This window comes from Terrapene carolina, unplaced genomic scaffold (genome assembly GCF_002925995.2).
Source record: "Terrapene carolina triunguis isolate 2854851 unplaced genomic scaffold, T_m_triunguis-2.0 Scaffold192, whole genome shotgun sequence".
NCBI lineage: Eukaryota > Metazoa > Chordata > Testudines > Emydidae > Terrapene > Terrapene triunguis.
In genome coordinates this window covers 11,986,846-12,011,005 of record NW_020664543.1, presented here as the reverse complement: position 1 = coordinate 12,011,005, position 24,160 = coordinate 11,986,846, and the positions used below count along the sequence as shown (strand labels likewise).

At 39.8% G+C, this 24,160-nt stretch overlaps 1 protein-coding gene across 2 annotated transcripts in view; it reads right to left on the bottom strand.

Moving 5' to 3' along the window:
- Positions 1-1,416: 1,416 nt before the first annotated feature.
- The window catches only part of CA10 (carbonic anhydrase 10), a 316,593-nt gene continuing 293,849 nt past the window's right edge, over positions 1,417-24,160 (bottom strand). For both annotated transcript variants that reach the window (XM_029912155.1, XM_029912156.1), the window contains 5 exons: positions 20,691-20,786; positions 17,279-17,351; positions 7,728-7,882; positions 4,167-4,341; positions 1,417-2,539 (listed from right to left, as the gene is read on the bottom strand). In XM_029912155.1, coding sequence (XP_029768015.1) covers positions 2,517-2,539; positions 4,167-4,341; positions 7,728-7,882; positions 17,279-17,351; positions 20,691-20,786 — 522 coding nt within the window. In that variant the 3' untranslated portion in view covers positions 1,417-2,516. The remainder of the gene's footprint in view (positions 2,540-4,166; positions 4,342-7,727; positions 7,883-17,278; positions 17,352-20,690; positions 20,787-24,160) is intronic.

The window sequence follows — 24,160 nt, the reverse complement described above, 5'->3', positions numbered from 1 at the left end:
AATTACTACTAATTACATAGGACTAAAACTGTAATCTTGCTTTTATTTCAACAGTTGAACTTGACCTTATTAATACACAGTATAAATCTAACTTTAATTGGCATTTATATGGCTGGACTGTGGATTTATCAGTCTTTGCATTAGGGGCTAGGTGCAAAGCACACAGAAGTCGATAGAAAGACTCTCATTGACTTGAATAGGCTATGGATGATCAGGCCCTTCAGAGCTGCTAGTGGGATACTGCACCAGCACCACCAGCTGGATGAGGTAGTCATTCTTGTTTGCCCCTAACCTTGCAAGTAGGCAGCATGCCACGTGCCATTGTGCCCAGCTCCCCCAACTCCTTTGAGATTGATTTCCCTGCACCTAATATCTAGTACCAGAATTCTGGATGCTCTTTGTGCAAGTGTGCCAAGGAGATATGAGAGCTTCCTGCAGGTTCTCCTGATCTAGCCCATGCTGGATTCCTAATGACAATGACTACCAACAATAAACATTCACTTCCACAGTGTCTTTTCAATTAATTTCATAGATGTACTGACAGCAGCAGCCTGTAACTTACAATAGGTGGCACTATGGAATGATGGCACACTGCCATTCAGTGCCACATGCAGCCATGTGTGTAGCTGTCTGTCCAATGCCACTTGCAATTGGCACCGCCCTTTTCCGCCTCAGGATAAATTAATAAATTTATCACATTTAAAGTCAGTGGGGTTGCAAAAGCGATGATGATTGGTCGCATTGAGTCCAGGTGTTCACATTTTTATCTGGTTTCAGTACTCACAAACTTTGACACTGTAGTGTATATTTTCAATTTAGGATGAGAACATACACACAAATCTACAGCTAAGAAAATGTTGACCGCCATATAATTGAGTGTAGCTAAGCAATAATGTGTATCTAGCCTATGTATTTATAATGCACCTTTCACCAGCTGGGTGCCATGCACTCTATAAACAATTACATCAGTTCCATCCACTCCATACTCCTCACCATTCAACCACTTTCGATACTTCCTTAAAGCAGCTTTTTTTCTTGCTTGTTTATCTCCACGAGAAATGCTGCTAGCTGTTCTGTCCTGTTGTCATTGAGGGGAGGTCTGTGTGAAGAGAGACCTTACACTATGCTTTGACTGCAAAATTGGGCTCATCCTGATCTTTAGTGATAAAGAATTCCACACCCCATGTTCAGCCAACTAAGAATACTTGGCCCCTGACAGTTTCACCTTTGGATCTCAGTTGCAACATCCCCATTATAATCACAGCTGTCATGGTAGATCACAGAGAGAGGGATGATTCCTGGTTAGTTGGGACCCAACTGATTTGACAACTTTAACATTGGTAATATACAAAACCATCAAAAATATGCACACGTGAACTTGTTAAACACATTTATTGAGTTCTTGACAGTAACCAAACACAGTGAATGACCATTATAAACAAGAAAAAAGGCATTAGCTTTAACTTGGTCAGCTCCTGCTACATCTGTAAAGAAAATATATCCCTTCTAGCAATTTACAAGGTTGAATTTGTATGTCTCAATAATGGACTCAAACCGGGGAAATGGTAATTTTAAACTAGCCCATTTTTCAGTTGCCTTCTGCTTCTGGAGCCTAATTCTTCTTAATGATGAACCATAAAATGGAATTAAAGTTACACTAGCTTTGTTAAATACATTCCTAATTGCCATTAACTCAGTTAAAGTGGCTGCAAACAAATAAAGTAAAAAAGAAAAGTAAAGCAGCCTCAAATGCTAGAGGCTTATCATTTCAGAAAGGAAAAATAAACCAAAGCGAGTGTACTAAATTAATTTGTTCAACACATTTATTGAGTTGTTAACAGTAACCAAACACAATGTATGACCTTTGTAAAACAAGAAACAGAAAATGGATCATTTCTGATCTTGGCAAATCCTACTACAGATATGTGACAAAGGGGGATATATTTCAATTTCTTTTATATTCTGCATTGATATATTTACAATACTTATCTCTCAATGTCTGTCCTTTTTTAAATTAAATAAACAGAAGGATCATAACCTAGAAATAAGTTTCCTCTACAATCTTCTTGTTCTGTCTTGTCAGTATCCATTAATGATAGGGATATAATGAGAGCTTTCCAAGGATTACTTGGCACACAGAACACAACTCCACTTTGATGCTGTACGGAGCCACCTTTTTCTTTTTTATTTTTTTTTCTTTTGAAGGGGAGGAAAGAAAGAATTTCATATGTACAAAGGCTGAAAAGTCTTTCTTTGTGAAGCTAAATTAGTTCAGGAAAACGGTATCAAAATTGTAATCACATTTACTGTAGTTATTGTCTCTTTTTTTTTTATTACGATCAATCATATGAATGAATTTTTAGTTAAGTTTCCATCTTGGCAGCTTTTTTCTTGCAGCACATTTGCACATACTGTCATGAATCCAAAGAGTGAATGAGGCTGGGTGCATTCTAGATTATGTCAATTCACAGTAGTATCATTCCACTGAGGTTAGGAGTTCTTCCTGTTTGTCTTAATTACTTGAGGAGCCATTCATTTACTGAAAGAAAAGTAATAACAGTTATACTTTACCAAACACCAAATAGAAAATTGCTGTTTTTAAAAATTAAGTGCCTTCAATGTTTGTATTGTGTAGAAAATAGTTGTTGAGTAATTTCAAAATTATGAATTGAGAATGTGGCTCTTAGGCCTGGTCTACACTAACCCCCCAAGTCGAAGTAAGGTACGCAACTTCAGCTACGTGAATAACGTAGCTGAAGTCGACATACCTTAGTTCGAACTTACCGCGGTTCAGACGCGGTCCACACGCGGCAGGCAGGCTCCCCGTCGACTCCGCGGTACTCCTCTCGCCGAGCTGGAGTACCGCAGTCGACGGCGAGCACTTCCTGGTTCGACTTATCGCGTCCAGACCAGACGCGATAAGTCGAACCCAGAACTTCGATCCCCAGCCGCCGAACTAGCGGCTGGGTGTAGACCAGCCCTTAGTCTTAACACTAGACTAGAGCTGGTCAAAAAATTTTAAATGAAAAATATTTAGTTGAAAATATCTTTTTCAATAGGCAATTATTATTTTTTTTTTAATTGGAAAATGAAATATTTAGTCATGTTTTTGCCTTTTTTCAGAATTGTTCTTCCTTTCTACTCCTTCCTCCCCCTTGTCACTCATTTTTCAGTGGAAAAGAGAAAAAAGGCAGGTGGGAGGAATATGAACTGAAAACTGAAAAATTTGGAATATCCGAGAAATCATTCCTTTCTGAAACCTGAATTTCCCATTTGAGACCAGCTCTACTATCATCCTTCCTGATATTTTTCAAATAGTGTTTTTATCAAATTCCTTAGTGTGATTCAACTCCACAATGGCACGTGACTGCTCAGTTGAGCTGCTTAAGTATATGTGAAATCATATCTGCTCACTTTCAATACTATCCCATTTCTACTAATGTTTATTCCCATGATCTCCGCGGAGCCAACACAGCTCTGGGAGAGAGAGTTGGATGCTATTCTGGACGCAACAGCAGGAACAGAAATTGTTAACTGAGTTCCAAATGCACAGCGTCTGTTGTTGATGTTGTGAAAACTAAAGAGAACCCAGCTAGATCGTCAGTTTGCAACTGGAAAAAACATAATGATAAAGTGAGAAGATGTGTTCTGGAAATAGCTCAGAGATAATCAGCGTGGAACCTTACATTACTAATTTTATGGAGTTACCTTTCAGAGTAGAAATACATTTTATTTCCTTATAACATTTCCTTCAAGTGTCATATGGCCTATTATTTTACTCCACTTTATATCAGAATCTGCAGTGTGGGGCTATTCCTAGCACAATTATGTTTTGATTCTCATTGGCACGTGCCATACCTCTTTTTCAAGAAAACAACTTACACCTACAAATTATCCTATTGTCATAAACTGGAGTGGGATGTTATGATGCTGTGTATCATTGCAAAACTTCCCAGATTTCAGATATTCTAAACTTGATAGCTGAAATCTGACACTTACATTCAGATCCTATCCCACCTATTTATATATTGATTTGCTTTTATATGTCTCATCGTACACCGCTACTAAAACAACATTATGTAAATCAAACAAGGATCCTCAGAGGAGAGGAGCTCTACATAGGTGTAGACATTATTGTTCTGGAGAGTGCCTTGTGTAAAACCTACCTCTATACTGTAGTTTCTGTGCTCTGTTGTTTGGACAATCTTTACCCTGTAAACTAAAATTGATATTAGTTCGGATACATCGATTGTTGAGAGGCTGGACTGGTCTGAAATTGTCACTCATGCTCAGAAATATCTGTGATGGCTGATTCTGGCTTAGCAGTCGTAAAGAATGCATCTATACAAAACACAAAACAAGGACCTGTAGTATTATTCTTCACTCTAAGTAAACAATATTGAAAACTATTTAGATTAATCATCATATGCAAAGTATTCTAACAATATTTTTGTGATTTGGAATTTGGGGAGGGTTGACAGAGGTTCAGTCTATACTAGGGTGACCAGACAGCAAATGTGAAAAATCGGGATGGAGGTGTGGGGGGTGGAGAGGGGTAATAGAAGCCTATATAAGAAAAAGACCCAAAAATCGGGACTGTCCCTATAAAATCGGGACATCTGGTCACCCTAGTCTATACTAAACATATTTTTAGACCCATGGGCAACTGGGATACCTTTAAGTAAAGACAAAACCATTCCTTTTGTGGTCATGATCCTGTTTCTCTAAGCCCCGTTGCAAACAAAGCCTCCAGTTTTGTGCAGAATAAATGGAAATGGCACAAGGGAGCTTTGGCTGACCAGAAAGTAAATGGAATCTATAGTACTAGATAGTGGCAGCAGGTGCAGAGAAAGGGAATTTGATGAATGATGAGAGAAAATTGCCCAAAGATGTTATGGTAACTACTCTGGCTTACTATTGAGAAGACAGCTCTGGGTGAAAGTGCCCAAGTATTGGTTATGCCACAGAAATCTGAATGCAGAGACTGAATGGCACCACATCTGTATTTTTAAAGAAGTCAGTGCTTCTGGAAGGCATGGGACTTGACAGTCTTGGAGACTGAAATCTTCTCTGAATCTATTCACTGAAAGATCTACCTGGGTCAACACCAGTGCAATCATCCCTACATTGCCCTCCTTTGGCCCTGCTCTGGGACTCCTTTATGGGACAAAAAGAACAGGAGTACTTGTGGCACCTTAGAGACTAACAACATTATTTATTTATTTATTTAGTCTCTAAGGTGCCACAAGTACTCCTGTTCTTTTTGCGAATACAGACTAACACGGCTGCTACTCTGAAACCTGTCTTTATGGGACAGTCTTTACCTATCATGACTACTAACAAAGTTGCCAATTGTGAAAGTGGTATTTGTAGGGTGGGCAAATGTCCACTAGCAGCTGGATTGCAAACAACCAAACAGCTATCTGTCTACGATGACTTTTGAAGTGGCAATCTAAAGGTTAAAGGGCATTTATCCATTTCCTCCTGGTGGCTACCTCATTAGTTAGAGTAGTGGGAAAGTGGGGGAATCTAATGGAGAGTTTTGAAGAGAACTATACCAGTAGGTGTGTTTTGCATGTTGTAGATGTGCTAATGCCTACAAGGGAAATCTTCTGTCTTGCATCAGTTCTCAAGTCTGAGTATACTGTATAATTAGTATGTATTCCATTAAATCAATTTGCAGTACTAATATGGTAGTATGCATCTAACCAGTAAAGCCTGACAAGGAGCAGCTATCATGAGATGATGTCCTTTGAGTACTAGTGTAGGCTATAGAAACATTCTGATCTTCGTTTTCTACTAAACAATTTGCATTATTGTAATAATGTAACAAAAATATTTCTTGTAGAAAACATGCACGTTTATTGGGAAGTTTAGTATGTATGATATGTACCCGTTTTCTCTCAACTGTGTCCCCTAAATTACTCTACCCATTTAGAATAGAACAACAAACTGTATTCCCCAAACCCATGCACAGTTGGACAGAATTAATACAATGCAGTTAAAATACATTGCATGCTTTCTATAGCATCTTATTGACAAAGATGACAGGACTTGAAGCCCCAATGTGATTTTTTTGAGCCTTGATTTCTCATCCTTTATTTCATTCCTTGGACTAGATAACTTCTGCTGTGTTAGCTAGAGCTGCTGTACTCTGGGGTGAGGTGAGAAAACAGCTCTAAGATCTGCTTAGGGCTCTTAGGATTCTCACTAATGGAGGATATACCAGGGATGAGGTGAATCAGTGCATCCCGTGGCTGGCCCCAGTAAATTAAATAGGTCCAGTGCTCTGTGCCAGAATAGGCTCCCTTTGGCCAATTAAGAGGGCAGGGCAGTATCTGGGGAATAGAAAGGACCAGGCAGAATCTGAGAGAGGGAGACCCAGTGAATCAGAGCTGCCAGAGTCGGAAGGTGTTTCCTGTGGGGCGGGGAGATACTGAAGGCAGGAGCGCAGAAAATGCGGTTCACCAGCTGACCTCTCCAAGCCAGAGAGCCAGGGCTGGAAGGCGAAAGCGAGGAGGAGGGAGCAGAGGGAGGTGCCTGCTGTCTCTAAGCCAGAGAGCTGATGCTAAGGCTCAGAGAGGGCTGAAGGCAGGTGTGCAGCATAAGTGCTTAACCACTGACATCACCAGAGAGCTGGGTCCAGGGGATCAGTGAGAGGGTTGGGGGAGTGAGGGATGCTCCTCTGGCCAGGATGATCTCCTAGAGAGAGGCTGTGGGGGTTCCCACTGGGAAGAGAGGGGTTGCACTCGAGTTGGGAGGGTTGGGGTGGCTGTCCTGGCAGAGGGATAGAAGGGGACCGACAAGGAGCCTAGGTGTGGTGGAAGACTCCAGAATATGAGGAGGATGCACTCCAAGCAGAGAGGCTGGGGGTGGCATTGGTGGTTTTCCTGCTGGGAAGAAGGGGGTTTTAAGGACAACGTGGACTGGGGATGATATGGACTATGTTTTGGGACTTTTGTTAGAGCTATGGGATATTTTTTAAGCAAGAGCCTGAAGTGGAGCTCTTGGGTTACCCTGAGAAGGGAAAGTGACACAGGTGCACTTGTAGTGCTGCAGCCTGCTGCCAGAGGCTGCCACCCTTTGACGCCCCCTTTCCCAGGCACCCACACTTGAGGATCTGTTGTCTGTGGCACTCTCAGTGGGGGTTGAAAGCAACTGAACTGTGCTGCAAAGACCCCGTTGTTGTGGCTTTTCCACCAATGTGGTCCCCAGGTGGCCAACACAATGGAATGAATCTAGCTCCTACTGCTTTCTCTCTGCTGCTGCTACCTAACTGTAGCCCTCAATATGTCACTCTGGAACCAAAGGCCTATCTTCCAAATTTTTGACACACACGTGCTGGCATCAATCCTGCCACCTTTTTTCTGCACCCGAAAATGTAGACTGGAGCCTTCCCCAAAGGCTCTTTGTCCTAGCTCCAGTCCCACTGCATAAACTGGCTTCCACAATCCCTCATGAGACCACAATCCTCACTCTTCTAATGTTCTTAGTCTTTTCTAACCTAGTGTAGGAGGGTCCTAATTATGCTTCTGCGCGTGGGTATTTTTTAGTTATTCTAGCACCCCCTTTGTGTAGAAATTACAAAACAAACATGGTTTAAGATACAGTATTGCACTAAACCAAAGAGAAACATAATTTCAAATATGATGCTACAAAGATATACATTTAAAATATTTATTCTTCTGATGACATTTACTAAATCCATTATGTTGGTTTTAGTTTACCTGCATCCTTGTTATGTAGACAGGTTTGTTCATTATTATCCAACTTGCTGTTTCATAGCAGGGTGGAATGGTCATGGACCCATCATATGTAATGAAACTAGAGGTCTCGGGATAAAGCTCCTCAATATTAAGTCCCTGCAGTAAGTATGCATCATCTAGAGAATAAAGGGGGAAAATGATCTAGATCAAGCAATATTTTCACAAGACAAACTTTGTTGCACATGCCTTTTACTTTAGAACCTCAACCTTAGTTTTACTGAAGCAGAAGGTCAAATGAATATACATTATGCTCTGTACAAATTGATTGTTCAACACATGGACATTAACAGATATTATGATTTTAATATAGTAACTTTGCCCTTCGATGCTTGCTCACAGGTTCTGTTGACTTCACTGGGAGTCTAGCACAAGCATTTGCAGTGAGAATTTATTTGGCCCTGTTTTAGGTATTTGGGTTTAAAGCTGGTTGAAGTTGTATTTATTGATTTGGATGCATCAGTCTTTGAAGAATGCCGACTTACCATATTTTTGGAGTGATGAACAATTTTTGCTCAACAAAACCTTGGGAAGGCCAAGAGTGCTAAAGCTTAATTACCCTTGTTTGAGAGAAAAGATTGTTCTGTCTTGTTAAGGTTAATGTATGATGATATAGCTGCTCAATGAAGCCTGCTGTCCTTTAGTGGGCACAGTGGGAGTGGATGCAGTATAAACTCAGAATGCTCAAGTCAGAGGTGAGAAAATATGCTGTAAAGAAACTTACTGGGCTTCCCACTTTTTTCATATCCTCTCTGGTATTAATGAAGTGTCCCTTTGTAGATGACTGCAGAGTGTGGACATGTGCCAGCATATAATTAGAAATGGATATAACTTTTAAGAGTCATCGAAGCTGCTCATCCCCTGCTATATTGTATGTATTATTGCTGTTACATAACACTAACCCTGCAGTGCTTTCTGCAAGTCTTTCAAAGCTGTAACTGATTTTCCAGGATTCTCTGCAGAATTTCAGACTCAAACAATTCCTTACTGGATATTGTGCTGAGGTACTTTACATTTAAACTCTTCAACTGTCTCCTCTACCAATATGATGCATCACTGGGGAAGCTGGGCTGGTAAGATGAAGTAATGGTGAAATCTCAGTGGCTGCTTTCAATTGCATGTAGTGTGTTTGGTATGGTTCATTAGTTAAGCAAATACTGTGTGGGCAAGGAAGGTGTGCTACCATGCTGCCAACTAAGCACATTTCTTCTCCTTTCAGTAAATGAAAGGACCTCCCATTGACATTGATGGGGAGATATGGAAGCAAGTGCCGTGGAAATCAAATGCTAAGATTCCTGCTCATAGACCAGAGATCTCAGTCTAAAGCACATCACTTCTAATCTATATCAGAATGGTCATGACTTTCCACTGAGTTTATCTGAAGTTTCCCATGCAACATTTATTGTAAACTTAACTAGAATAAAAACCACATGTTAATGAGCAATGAATTTACAATCAATACATCTTTAAGACAAGCTATTGAAAAAGAAAAAAGGGGGAAAGAGTTTTTGAGATTGTAAATATATTTTTTGTTCACTTTTAAGAAAGTTATGAAATTCATGCTAAATGTTAGCTTTTATTAGCCAAAGTATTCAGTGTAGATGGCTTCACCTTAAACAGCTGACAAGTCAGGTAGTTACTTCGTTTCACCACTTTTCTATAACAGCAGCAGAAATAGCCATGAAAGTATGGTCAAGCATGTGAAGATTCAATGGAAGTAAATGACTTGAGTCTTTGACTGATTCAGTTGCAGTACGTGTGTATCATATAAGCCACATTTCTCCAGGTGTCACTCATGAAGTATATCAACTTACTTTATTCATGCTCTACTTTGTGTCACTAGTATAATAAAGTCTGTACCTATTGTTTCAATATCCTCATTTACAACAATATTTACATAAAATGTCATTGATCAACATTCATGGTATTGCACAGTTAACAAACAACCTCCACTCCTTCCTCCTCTATTTCCCTCTCCTACCTTCCAAAAAGAAAGCAGAAAAGTTGCAATGATCAAGGAAGCATGCAAGCGCTTAAAAATGTGATATTTCATCTCCATTTGAGAGATTGTTGCTAAAGGATAAGGCAAAATACACGTTCTGTGTTGTGTGTGAGGGGAAAAAAAGACCTTTTTGCATCACAAATGCATGTCTCAGGCAGTAGATGGTTGGAGTGCCCAGGGAATACAAATGTGATGGCTGCTATCTTGACCAGCACACTGGGGATTTAGTGAGCTAAATGCATGAGTTGCTACAGCATTAACTAAACGGTCACGTCTCCCTAGCTGGGTCTATATAATTCATAACCACCGGTGATTGAGCAGAGGCTGGATACACTCACCAGTGGGTTACACAAGAATCACGCCTGATATCTATTTAAAATCTGTTCAGACTTAATCTTCATTATTTCAGGAAAGATGTCTCCACTATATTTTCTTGGCTGTGAGAAATCTGAAGTCCCACCCCTTTTTGTACTTGAAGTCAATATGAATGCAATTCTATATGTCAATTGTGGGGTCTACTAATAGAGTGGAAAACATTGTTACTCTCACCTAGGTGACTGAGTCTATCACCTTTGTTAACATGTTCAACCTCCATTGGCCGAAGGCCTGGGATTCTGAATGTGTTTCCAAGCCAAAAAATGTTCCATATGAAAGTGCTAAACAATTGCTGTTGCATTACTGAGCCAGAATGGTGTTAAATTTTAACAGCTAGAGAGGACTGAATACACCTAAGCCCTATTAATAAAAAAAAAAAGAGCAGTGCAGCAATAATTTTGCTGGAATTAGTGAGCATGGAATGCATTTTTTTCATGCCAGTGATTGTTTTGTATGAGTCATTACACACCTCTTTCCCCCACATGAACATCCTTCTAATTATTTATAAACCAGGGAGACTGGTATGTTCATTCTAAATGGCATGGGATCAGTAAGAATAGATAGTTTCAAACTCCAAGGGCCAAGTTCTCTTACTGACATCCATATCAACTTCAATGGGTTTGCAACGGTTTAAACGAGAGCATAATTTTCTCTGAAGTGTCTATCAGGAGACTAAAGGCCAACCTAAGAAATTAGTGAAGATCTGGGATGTTGGTAATTTATGGCTTTTTTTGGGGTCACATCTCTTTTATTTCACCTGCTCTACTATAGATGGGCACTACGAAAATTAGGCTAGAAGCAGTACAGCAAGGTATCACATGGAAGACATGCAGTCAACTTCATTGTTGGTATAAATGCAGGAAACTCTACTTGTTTCAGTGGAATTGCCCGTTTATGCCAATGGTGAATTTAGCCCATTATTCTTAATGTGGATTTTTAACCTGTGTAAGTGGCACTGTTCAGTCCTCTCAGACAGCAGTTGTCATGATCTAGGGCAGGACTGAGGCATGTAACAAAGGGCTGTACTGAGCCATTGTGGGGGCACCCCCACTGTAGTGCGAGGTCCAAGAACCCATGTGTTTCTGGCAGAACCTCTGGGAAGACAAGAAGAGCCTGGCTGATGATGCAATACCGTTGGGGAGAGTGCAGCAGTTATTCACATCTCTGGTGTAGAATTGTAGGAACTAGACCTGGCCCCCTTTGCATAGGGTAGAACTTGCTGTAGAGTCATTGCATTTCCTGAATGCAAGGACTCCCTCTATGATATACCTCTCAATGGGGAACAGGGAATCCTTGGGCTTTCTGCTCCCTTGGGTACCTATGCAGGAGTCAAGCACCATTTATTTCCTAAATCATTTGCAATGTATCTCCTGGTGTGCCTCTCTCCCACTCTTAGATCTCTTTGCTTACTGTGATGTAATGCACTCAGTAAGTACCATTTGGGTTACTAATAACTCCACAGATTTGAACTGCAGTTATAAAATAATAGTGCTCTGCGTATCCCATCCAAGAAATAAACAACCGAGCTGTAAGTGGAAGTCACAAGGCTGAGATTAGCAGGAGCAACCAACTGAGCATGTGAGGATTGGGTTTAGACCATCAAAAACCAGGCACAGAGGTGGGTAGGAATATGGAGTGGAAGTAAGAGCTTAAACACTCCAGCACAGATGCAGCCTGACCTGGGTGACATCCTGAATTCATGTAAACTGGATTAGAAGTGAGCTATCTACCAGGTTGTGGGGCCCAGAGGGGAAAAAAAACTTGGGGTTTGAGTCTGATGCAAAGCTTATTGAAGTCAATGGAAAGACTCCCACTGGCTTTACTGGCTTCTGGATCAGGCCCTATATTACCTTGTTTGAGTCTGAGGGCCCCGCAAGATGTAATCTGATTCTTTGGGGCTGACCAGTATTCAGTTGACCTGAGAGCTATTTGCCCACATTGATGTTTAGGATGAATTATGTTTAAGTTGTGGTCTATTTTTTCCACTTGAGACTCTGAGCAATGGAGCCACACCTGGGATGAACTGGGTCCACTGCATCTGTTTTCAGCTGAAGCATGTTTATGGCAAGAAAGTGAACATTGCATACTACAGACCCCCTAAATAGCAATTCATGGGAATGACAGAAGAGGTAGAGTTTCTCTCGCCATCTTAATGTGACCCTGGAAAGGGATGAAAAGGGTAATGAAGAGGTGGAAGAAAATATTAGGGATCTGGGGCAAAATCAGTACTTGGTCCTGCTAGTGAAGGCAGGGGGCTGGACTCGATGACCTTTCAAGGTCCCTTCCAGTTCTAGGAGATAGGATATCTCCATTAATTTATATTGTAGCCCAATAAAAGTAAATATTGAGCCGGGTCCTTATTTAGTCCAAACTCATAATGAAAATAGGCAGACTCCTCTGAGAAAAGCCTACAGGATGTGGCACCTTATTACCAACCTTTGCCTTGAACCACCACTATCTTTTCCCACCCACTCCCATTTTTCCATATCTTAGTCAAGTTTTTTTCTAGTAGAAGTCTTGCATTTTCAATAGTAATAGACTGTCACCCTTTAATGTGATGTCTTTTTAAATGTATGATTTCTATTGAAGGTATAAACTTCATAATATTCAAAGTTATTCTGGGTGAGGCTTCTCTGCATACTTTGTCAATATCCTTCTTTAATAGAGTTTAGCAAAATCTGAAAATGGTTAAGCATCATTCCTATCTGCAATCCACATTCTGTTCATCTTGAGCTGCTTATGTCTCAGGATAATTTCTGAACCCGTGAACTTTTCTCTACACAAATTACATTTCATTAGCTTTCACATTAATTTACATAAAGGTCTCGACTCTGACAATTTTCTTTACGGATGTTGAAACTCTCATTCTTTTCTCTGCATTTGTTACACTGATTTTCCTAATTTCCCCCCCTTCATAGCAAGAACCACACATAACAAAATTAGCCCTCTTTAAGAAACTACTTAAGCCACATACTTTGCTTTATGAAATTAAAAATGCAACATGCTAAAATGGTAGAACCTAATCCCAGTGCTGTCCGTGGCAAACTCCCATTGACTTCAATGGGAGGGCTTCTGAGGCTGGATAATTAGGGTTCAAATATTGAAATAGTGATATTTTACAGAGAATATAGTGTTTAAAAACTACTCTATCGCATTGGATCTTCTAGGTTCATAATATGGAATCATAGAAATGTAGGGCTGGAAGGGACTTCAAGAGGTCATCTAGTTCAGCTCCCTGTGCTGAGGTAAAACCAAGTACATATCCAATAGGAGAAAGGCACGGTCTAAAGATTAGGATAGGAAGAGGATAGGACACTAAGTGGTTCCAAGTTTTAATTCTAGCTCTGAGTATTTCCACCTGTTGCCTTGGACAAATTACTTATGCCCAGATTGAGAAAAGTGGCCTCTAATTTTGGATGCCCATCTTTAGACACGAGGACCCGATTTTCAGAAATGCCGAGCATCCATAGCTCCCACCACTTATGCCTGGAGCTTTGAGAGCTCAGCACTTCTGACAGTCAGGTCCTTGGTGTCTAAAGTTGGAAGCCAAGTTGAAGTCCAAAAACGGAAGCCTCTCAAATTTGAGACTGTCCATAAATTTGGCTATAAATTCTCTTGGCTGAATCTGAGATTGGGATACTTATTCGTATGTTCCCCTGTGAGGCAGTTAAGTGTTAAGCATTAAATGTAAGGAAGTAAGTCCAAAATTCAACATCTTTTCCCCTTCAGATGGCTTCTTGGCAGCAATTCTGGTGCAACACATGAAGTCCAAATTTCTGCACAGATTCCTTGGAAGCTAAAGTGCTGGTTTTATCCAACATTAAGTGAAGTGTGGGCTCCTCTACCAGCAAAAGCGTAAACCAACGTGGCATATTTCAGTTTTAAAAACCAATATTGCTGTTTTAAAATAAAAGAAAACCACCGTCAGCCCCTCAGTTGCCCTACTTTAAACATGAATATTAAAGCAATTTTTCTTTAGAGATATTCATATAGTTCCTGACTAAGTCTATTTAAAAGAACAGTCATTTCAACCTGCTCAAATCCAATTCTTTGTGCTGAGCCACTGGCAGAAGAATAAAACAGGCATTTAAAATCCACTTTGGAATTCCAAGAGGGTGGGGGGGTTGTTACGTCCATTTTAACCATTAATATTTTCTTACATTTCAAATTCCCCTTTTGACACATTTTGTCCTTGGGCTTATTATGTAACAGACTAAACATCTCTTACTGCGTTTTTAATCATTGCTTGAACTGCCCTACTTACAGTGGGCGCCTGACTTTGGACCCAATCTATACTTGTCATTCTGGCCATGCTCTCACTGAAGTAATTGGGACTGGCCATTTTGTTAAGAGTACACCGAGTATTCACTGAGGTTCCCTAAAGCGCAAGTTAAAAAAATCCCAGCTGTTAAATGCAGTATAGAAATCCTTGTAATATATGAAGTAAAATTATTTTTTCAGCAATGACACTATAATCCATCACCCAAGGCAACTTTAGAATTACTTTCAATAACTTTTTCACATTCCCAATTTGCACTAAAAACACTTCTAATCAATACTTGTTACTGCAGAAAGTAAGCTCAATGTATTGCAGCGGCACATTGTGCACTGTGTGTATCTATTTAGGGCTTGATTTTAACAGCTATGTGGGTCAATGTTAACAATAATTAAAATTTTAAAATGGGTCCAATAACATTTGACTATGAAATCTAAAACTACCTACATTTTGCATTTTCACCTTAAATTCATGGCTCATCTCATGACCTAAATTCAGTGTGATTGGAACAGATTTCATAGTTCAAGGTTTGGTTTAAAAGAAAAGGAAAAACAATCAATGAAAGGTTAAAGAACATGGTATCTACACTCTAGACAGAAGCAGCTTCCCTCCCATAGATTTGGGTGGGGGGAGTATTTTGGGGGACAGAGGAGGAAGAGCTCCCTCTGTGGCATAGTCCAGATGTCTGTCTGGCACCTGAAGAGCAGTTTGCTGGCCCAGGAATCCATACTTCGGGATTTGGAGAATCAGCAAGGGGAACACACATCTCTTCCTTATCACTCCACAGGGAATCCTCAGAAAAGTTCATACCTTAACTACTTCTGTGCTGTGACTTATCCCTTCAGGGTATTCTAGGGGAAGTGGCTGGTGAGAGAAACCCTAGCATTTGAGCTACCATGAAGCTTTACTGTCTGCCAGGGTATTTGGGGGAAGGAAAGCAGACTATCTCTTAACTGGGCCCAAACCCCTACTACTTCTCTAAGGGTGGGGAGAAAATCCTACCCAATGAGGGAAAGATCTGAGGGAAAAATTTGTGAGGGGAGCCCTGTGGTTCTTTCCTTTTTATAAGTACCTATATGGGGAGAAGAAATAAGTTGCATATTTTTAATAGAGAGTAATTAACTATTGGAACAATTTACCTAGGGATATGGTGAAGTCTCCAGCACTTGAAGTCTTTACCTCAAGATTGGATGTCATTCTAAAATATATACGCTATTTTAAGATGTAGGAATTACTGGGTGAAATTCTATGGCCTGTACGATGCAGGAGGTCAGATTAGATCAATGGTGGGCAACCTGCAGGCCACTGGGCCACACCCTGACGTGGCCTGTCAGGGTAATCCGCTGGCAGGCCGCAGGACAGTTTTTTTACATTGACTGTCCGCAGGCACGGTCGCCTGCAGCTTACGGTGGCCGTGGTTTGCCATTCCTGGCCAATGGGAGCTGAGGGAAGTGGTGCGGGCTGCAGGGACATGCTGGCCGCTGCTTCCCACAGCTCCCATTGGCCGGGAGTAGCAAACCGCGGCCACTGGGAGCTGCGGGCGGCCGTATCTATGGACGGTCAATGTAAACAAACTGTCTTGTGGCCTGCTAGCAGATTACCTTGACTGCAGGTTGCCCACCACTGGATTAGATGATCATAATGGTCCCTTTCTGAAATTTAATAGATTAATCTTTTTCTCTCAATGTTGCAGTCACTGTGGGGGAGGGAAAAAGCGGGTTTCCATAGGAGGGCATGATCTGTCCCATAACAGGCAGCATGCCTATAGTAAATATGTATTTAAAGGAAATTCTCCAAGCCTTTCACAGAGAAACCTGAGATCAGGCAAGTTTTGTTACAAATATGAAACTTGTCAAGGTTTAATGGATTTTTCAGAGAGCCTTGGAGAGTTTCAGGCTCAGTCCAAAGCAAATGAGGTTTGCCAGACTTTAAGGTTTAAAAGTAATCCTAACCCCTTGTGAGGTAGATGGTGGTAAACTCAATTTTATAGATGGGTAAGATGAGGCACAGATACCTTAAGTACCTTGCCCAAGGTCACAGAACTGGGAATAGAACAGAAGAGTCCTGATTGCCAGTCCCCTAGCTAACCACTGAACTACATATTCTCCCAGTTTTCAAAAGCAAAATGGGGCTAGGATTTCCAAGAGACGAGATTTCATTTGCTCAATCAAGATCTTTATATTTTCCTGCCTTAAAGTTACCTTCATCGTTAGCTGACATTTAAGCTTTAGTTTTCCATTCAATGGTATGGAATTACTGAACATTCTCACTTAAATGCATTCCACATACAGCAAATGTACAATACTTATTTTCATGACATCTTCATACTACTACCATTATACGCAGTAGCAATTCAGTAGAAATAGCATCTTTTTAAACACAATTAATAAAAAGGAACCATTGCTTAATATTGAATAAAATGGGAAATACCCACTTGCATGTTAAAATACATGATTATGAAACAAGAAACTAGGTAATATTTTGTAAATTAAAATATGTTCTGATCTGATATAATTCACTGTTCCACATGTAACTTCCATTATTAACACAAATGCATTTTCCCCATGTAAAAATAGTATATGTATATTTGTTGAATTTAGTTTAATTTATTGCTCTTTCAAACACAATATATGCTTTGAACTTCCAAGTATATACTATATGGACTGATGGCTCTGCTAGGTTCCTTGATAATATTATGTCACCAAATTTATCCCCAGGTCAGCTGGAAATGATAACTGGCAATACAAACCTTGTAGCTTTTGTTCGTTACTAGATGTCCCTCACATCCTGTGATTCACTAAATATGTGTGTTTACATGAACTACATGCAGCTGATAGTCATGGTGAATAAAAAGAAACTTACTTTTATATGTTATTCTTGTTATGGTATCTCTGTTTAGCATGCGATTTAGAAATGGATTTGATGATTCAGACACCTAAAGGAGAAAAATGAATAATGTCAAAAACTTTGTTACCACAAGCCTCACCTTTCAGGAAAATATAGCTTGTGTCTATATGTGTGTGTGTGTGTGTGTGTGTGTGTATATAGAAAGAAAAGTATGGAAAAAAAGGCAGATATGTGATTGCTTTGCAGGGCTTTTGCGGGGAGAGGCATAATCAACTATAGATGGGTATGTCTCTAACAGAAGTGGTCAGAAAGTTTGCATCTAAATATAAATTCAATGGAAAATAGAAGGAAAAATTGACACATGGATAAAAATGTGAAATAGAGTCTCGATCTCATCATAATTGAATTGGGTGGATTTATAGGTGATTAGCACTCTACTTGGTATTCTGTCATAGAATATTCAGTGTCATATCATGTGACATCTTTTATATCTCCTATTTCAGACCTCATGCACCGGTCTCCTCCTCTCTCTGTTGTATCTATTTCAAGTCAGTTTTTATCTTTATTTAGAATTATATGTTATCTGTGAGATTCCCAACACCAGGCTATGCGGACTGCAAGAGAAGTCTGACTGAGTGAATTGCATACTGTGGAAGGTTGTATGCAGAATATTACATGTATTAGCATTTTATTTTTGCTATTCATCCTGGGATATTTTATTGCACTGTAAGTGGCAGAGCTAACAAGTGGTGTTGTCACTTAGGCCATGCCCTCTAAAGTCCTATTTGTACAACACATTTATGTAGCTTGGTTGGTTCTGTACCTGGCCTCCTGGTACTCTAATCAATTCTCTCTGCTGTCCTGTCCTGTCTGGGCTACAGTATGTTTCTTAGCAATTGGATGGATACTGCTGTGACATATGCAGGTTTCAAAATACTTTTATTGTGAGGCTTGGAAATGTCATAAAATGTGTAATATAACCATTATGGGTCTGAACCGGAATCCCATCTCCAAATGGCCCCCAAGCATTGCGAAAGTTCTGTTCTGGATCCTCACCATTTGAGGGACAGGAAACCTCTGAAATCCTTGTAGTTGTTTCCCCAGATTGTTTTCTCTCCTCCCCATGGAACAAGCAGGGGATTCTCCCCAGAATCAGCTCATCCCCCAATATCAGGAGGTGGCCAGAGCCATAACTGATCGAGTGGTACATGGAACAGGATCTGGTGCATTCAGTGCTTTTATCTGTGAAATTTTTTTTTACCCCTCAACATTTAAACATACTGAAATATTTGGCAGTAGGTAATAGCTATGTTCAGTGGCCATGAAACACTGTGTCTATTTTGATGCACAATTATTTCAGGGAATGATTTACACTGACTCAGACATTCCAAACAAAACATGGAAACATGCACTGTCACTATATATGGAAGACAAAGACCCAAGTATCTGTGTGAAGGGAAACAACAAATCAGGTTCTACACTTCAGGTTATTCATTACATTAGGAGTGCACCTAAAGCAGTACACAGGAATGATGAAGTTATTCACACAGAACTGAAAATTGTGGGCAGTATCCAGGAGATACATCAATTCTATCCCTTTGCACGAACTACAGTTAACTCACTGGGCTCGCCTCACAGTACAATATAACAGGGAGGAAAGAGATAACCTGAAGAGCTTTCTGACAAATACCTCAAATATTAGAGCTGTACAAAAGGCAGCAAGGAGGTCCAACTTTCCAAGGTAACTGGTGAAATAGATATTTGAGTTATGAGGTTGCTATTTTGACAGAAAGTTTGATCCTTCTAAATTTATATCAGAGTATACTAAAAGGGATTTTTTTTTAAACTGACTATCTAATTTCTGGGGACATTGGCTAGATACTTTGAGGTGCAGAGTAAATCAGAGCATTGTTCCCCTAGAACAGTGGTTCCCAAACTGGGGTTCGCAAAATGTTACAGGGGGTTCTCAGGAAAAAATTCCCTAATGGCGGACAGAGTTGTCCCAGCAGCCCGGAGCCCCTGGACTTCCAAGAGCTAAGCAGATCAAAGCAAGCATATCTATCACACTGAGGAGATTTAAACTTGAAGACTCCTTATAAGAAATGGAAAGGATGGTGGATATTTTTTGCTGGTTTTAAAATTAAATAGGCAGCTTGTATTGTTTTTAAAATTATTATGAAGAACAAGTTTAAGCTTTGTTGTAATGTGCGTTGTTTGCCTGGACTGCTCAAGACCTGAATGCTTGTGTAGGAGGAACTCTTTGAGTTGGCTTCTTAAATACCTTCATGCTGTTTCACATCTGACACTCCTTGATGAAACATAGGAGCCTTGTCTTATAACAGACTTATTCAAAGTGATACACGCTATGAAAGTGAGATCTTGGAAGAGTGCCATTTTCATAATGTAATAAAAATACTGTAATGATAAATAATAATTAATAATAAAGAGTGTGTAATAAGCATGTCATAAAAACAAATTTTATATTTCCAAGATTACTGCTCTTATAATTTATACTCAGGTAAAGGAGAAAATCCCTGGAAATATTCATTTTTAGGAGGGGGTTCGCGAGACTTGACATTTTAGTGAAAGGGGTTCACAGGTTGTTAAAGTCTGGGAACCACTGCCCTAGAAGGAGCAGCTAATGTTTTGCAATAACAGTTACTAAGGCAAGGTGGAGGATACACAATGGTATAACACATGTATTGCCGCAAGGATGCAATAAGAGGAGAAGAGGATTCTAAAGTGTTTGAATAAACTGTGAGCTCTGAGTATTAACAATAGATGTAGAGGAGTGTAGAGGGTATGACTGGTATGAAGGTTAATAGATAATCATATGGTCTTCTACCTGTCTGAAATGCAAAAAAGTAAAAGACAACTAGATTTTCAACATTCTTTCAGTTTTGATAATCTAGGGTGTTTTAAATGACATTGGTAGGGAAACTCATTTCTTGATTTATAACCAGTCACCATTTCTCTAAAATGCAATTGTCCTCTCTCCCACTCCCCACCCCCACGAGAAAGGGGTTCATTTTAATTATATACTCACTTTTGTATCTCTTCAGACACCTCAAATCTGCAGAATTAATAACTTCCCTGAGCATTTTAACATGAAACTATAAACTGCTATAGCTGCTGTTTATTGTATCAAATATGTTTGTTTAACTGTACCTTGTCCTCCCCACAAAACAGTTTTTCTCCCACCTGGTGTGTTTTCCCCATTAGACTGCAGGCTCTGTGGAGCAGGGACAGTCTCTTTCATTATGAGGGTACAGGGCCTAGCGCAATGGGGTCTCTTGACTTCTGACTGAAGCAACAGGTGCTGACAGAATACAAATGATGATGAGTAGTGCTAATTCTAAAATTCTGTTCACGGCAAAATCTCAGTAATTTAAACATTAGATAATATTTATGAAATTGAAATACTTACTTTCATAAATATAGAAACTACCACCAAGCCATTGGGACTTTTTGCAGCCTCTGTGACATTTGTATACAACTCATGATTATAGTGGATTAGTTGAACCTAAAAGATGCAAGAGGGGAAATTATCATTAAACAGTGGAGAATCATACTGTGCATTGTCTGCAAATACTATTTTGATATATATGCTGATTGTTTTTATTAGGATCCCCACCATGCTAGTAAACTTTGTAACAGTGCAATTTTTCAGAGGTTTTTGCAACATGCATTATTTTAATAATCTCAGTGACCATCTGGCTCAAACTGGCACAGCACCAGGGTGTCATCTTCTAAATTGCTGTTAAGTGAATTTACCACATATGAAGTGCACTGCAGGGGTTGGCATAATTTCCCTGCTGCAACAACAGTTGCCATAGGCATCAAGTAATATGTACTCTTCAGCATCAGCTCAAACTCAGAGCTGTCAGAGGTTGAAATATTTGCACAAACATATAAGACAGAAAATGTTGTTGCGCTTTGTAGCTGTTTACAATTCAAGAGACTAATGTCATTGGCCAAAATTTTCCAAATTGGTTGCCTGGAGTTAAGCACCTGTCATTAACGCTTGTCTTCCCTTGTTCCTCCTGCTTGTTTGTTGCATCAACTTGGCTGCATCTTATCTTAATTTAAAATCTCTATTTTAGATTGTCAGGTCCTTGGAGCGGGGATTGTTTCTCTTCCTGTACGTCTGTACAGTACACAGCACAAGGGGCTCAGATCTGATTGGGGCCCTTGGATACTACTGTAATATAAATAATAGTAATAAATAGCCTGATTTTTCAGGGGCGATGAATGCCCTTTACTCCCAGTATAGTCAGAGGGAACTGTGGGTATTCAGCATCTCTGACAATCAGGCAACTTACTGAGGTGCCTCGCTTTAGGCAACCAAGACTGAAAAATCAGTGCCACTATTCCAGCATTTTTAAAAGCCTAGCAGCCTGGCATTTGGAATTTAAACCCCAGACCCTCAGAGGGTGGTCATGATTTAAACTTAACTTAATGGGAGAAAAAAAGCCACTGGCAATAAAAAAACAAAAAACCTTCATGGCATAAAAAAGCATTTTTACGACCCCGACTGAACTTACTGTGATTCACTGTGTGCTAACTGGTGTGCTATTATGCCAGGTACAGAGCATCATGTATGTTATGTAATAATAATAGATTTTAAAAAAATGGCGGTCACATCTCATTAGGGTCTACATTTCTGTTCCTTTTGCAAATCCATAGAAAATGGGATTTATGAAGGGGGAGCTCACCAGCGATTGGGAGAAATGATCCTCCCCCAACATCAGACCAGCATTCTCCCTAGGCACTTCTATAGCTCAGACTACCATAGTGGCCGCTGCTGACTTAAAGTAGGAACTTTGGGTAGTATATGCATATCTCTACAGACCACATGGGCAGATGGAAAAGGACTGAGCTAGCCATTTACATTTTCGTATGCATCTGAATTCAGAATATCTGAATACTTGGACCTAAGATCAGCACAGAAAATGGGCAATATTTCCTGAACTTGGGAATTCTGATTTAAACTCAGATTTAAAAGTAAAAACCACTATGTTACATTGTGCTATCTGTTACACTGGTGAAAATCTGGAGTGAATCCACTGACGTCAAAGGAGTTACACCAGCTGAAATGAGAACACAAACTGACTTCTGTATATTAATATCAAATAATGTCGGCAAAATTAAACTTGGAATTTTGAATTTAAAGAAACTTTGAAAAGTTTTGTTCCATTCATACTACTTGAACTCACAAAGTTTATGTTCTGCTTAGCTCACAATATCAGATCAATATCAGACCAAAAGTTCTCTTTTACCTCCAAATGGCTAAAGTCTTTTATAGCCAGCAAAGAAGCTGCACCGTAGAAGGCTTTCCTCCCATGAGATGATCATGGTCATGGAGAAAAATCTTGCTAAAATGGGGTTTAATAACCATAATGACTCTGTCCCTACGACAGATGGAATGCTTAGTGCCCCAGTTGTGCAAGGATACAGTAGCAAAGATTGGTGTAGCAAGAGTTACCTGACTTTTTTGTGATGTATTTATTAAAAATAATTATGTTAAGGCCTTTGTTTACCACCAAAATATGTATGTCCATCAGTGTGTGAGCCAGCAGCAATCAAAGTTATGGCATACATTTCTAAATCAAGCATAACCTACCTGATTACTGCCTCATTAATCATAACTTGAGAAATAAATGATGCCTTATAAACTTTGGGAGTATTCAGTATTTTCCTATACAGTGCCTTGAATGCAACATGCATCTGGCATGTTATGTGTAAATGCCTGATCTTCCTGCCCTGACTCACCATAAAGAAAAACACCCAACCTGTACATACATGTTCAATAAAGGCATCATAATGCTCAGCCACAAGGATATTGGATGAGCTTATAAATTCCTGAAGGGCACAAGAGAATGTTTGCTTTAGTACGTTGAGCAGGCCTGGACCCTTAGCGTACAGCTTTACCTTTTACAACTCTCATTTAACGACCCAAAACAAAACAAAAAAATCTGAATGTGAGGGTCAAAATGGTTGTCAATGTGTTAATTTTTGACTATTTTTCTCCTCTGCTGGATTGTGAACTATCAGTTGACCTTTTTACAACTGGCACAGTAGGAAATTTTTAAGCAAGACAAAAACAAACAACCTGGAAGCAGGAAGAAAAAATGTCAAAGTAGGCAATGAAGTCATATTCTGAGCTTTGAGAGTCAGCAGAGTTGGAGGAAGCATTAACTATCCTATTGTGGCATGTCTTCTAAAGGTCTTGTAAAGAATTAATGAGAGTTTTCACTAAACTGCAACCAGAGGGTCTAGGCTCATTAGTCATCAGCTTGTGATGTTACTGAATTTTTATAACATCTTAGCCATAGGGACTGTGCCCTTGTTGACACTTTTGAGCTCAGCAGCATACATTCTGATTTTACTTACTAGCATTCACTCCAGCAGCCGAAGTCAATCAGTGAATTTATGAGGAAATAGGTCATGAAATCTGCTTTAGATGGGATTTTCTTGTATAGTAAGTCCCTCGGTTACCTAGGTAAGCTTTGTTGATCTAATGAACCAAACTGTAAGACTGGCTGGACTGAGTAAAGTAAAGGTAAGAGACCAACTTCATCTTTCTTTTGTAAGTGCAATCCCCATTGAGGACAACTTGCAGAAACCGTGAGAAAACACTCAGCTCCCATTCCAGAGACAGAATTTGTAGGAACAAGACTAGTAGGTGGAGTGAAGGGAAATCATAATGCTGGAATGGGGCTCTACAGTCCATGCCAAACGTGTGGGCTCAAATTGTAGGTGATTAGTGGGCATCTATGCATGTGTGAATTAACAGGCTTGATCTGATGGGAAATTGGCTCACTAGTTAATTTATCCACTGTTCTATAATGAATCTCTCTTTCCTATAATACACTCTGATCCAGAGGAACATTTGTA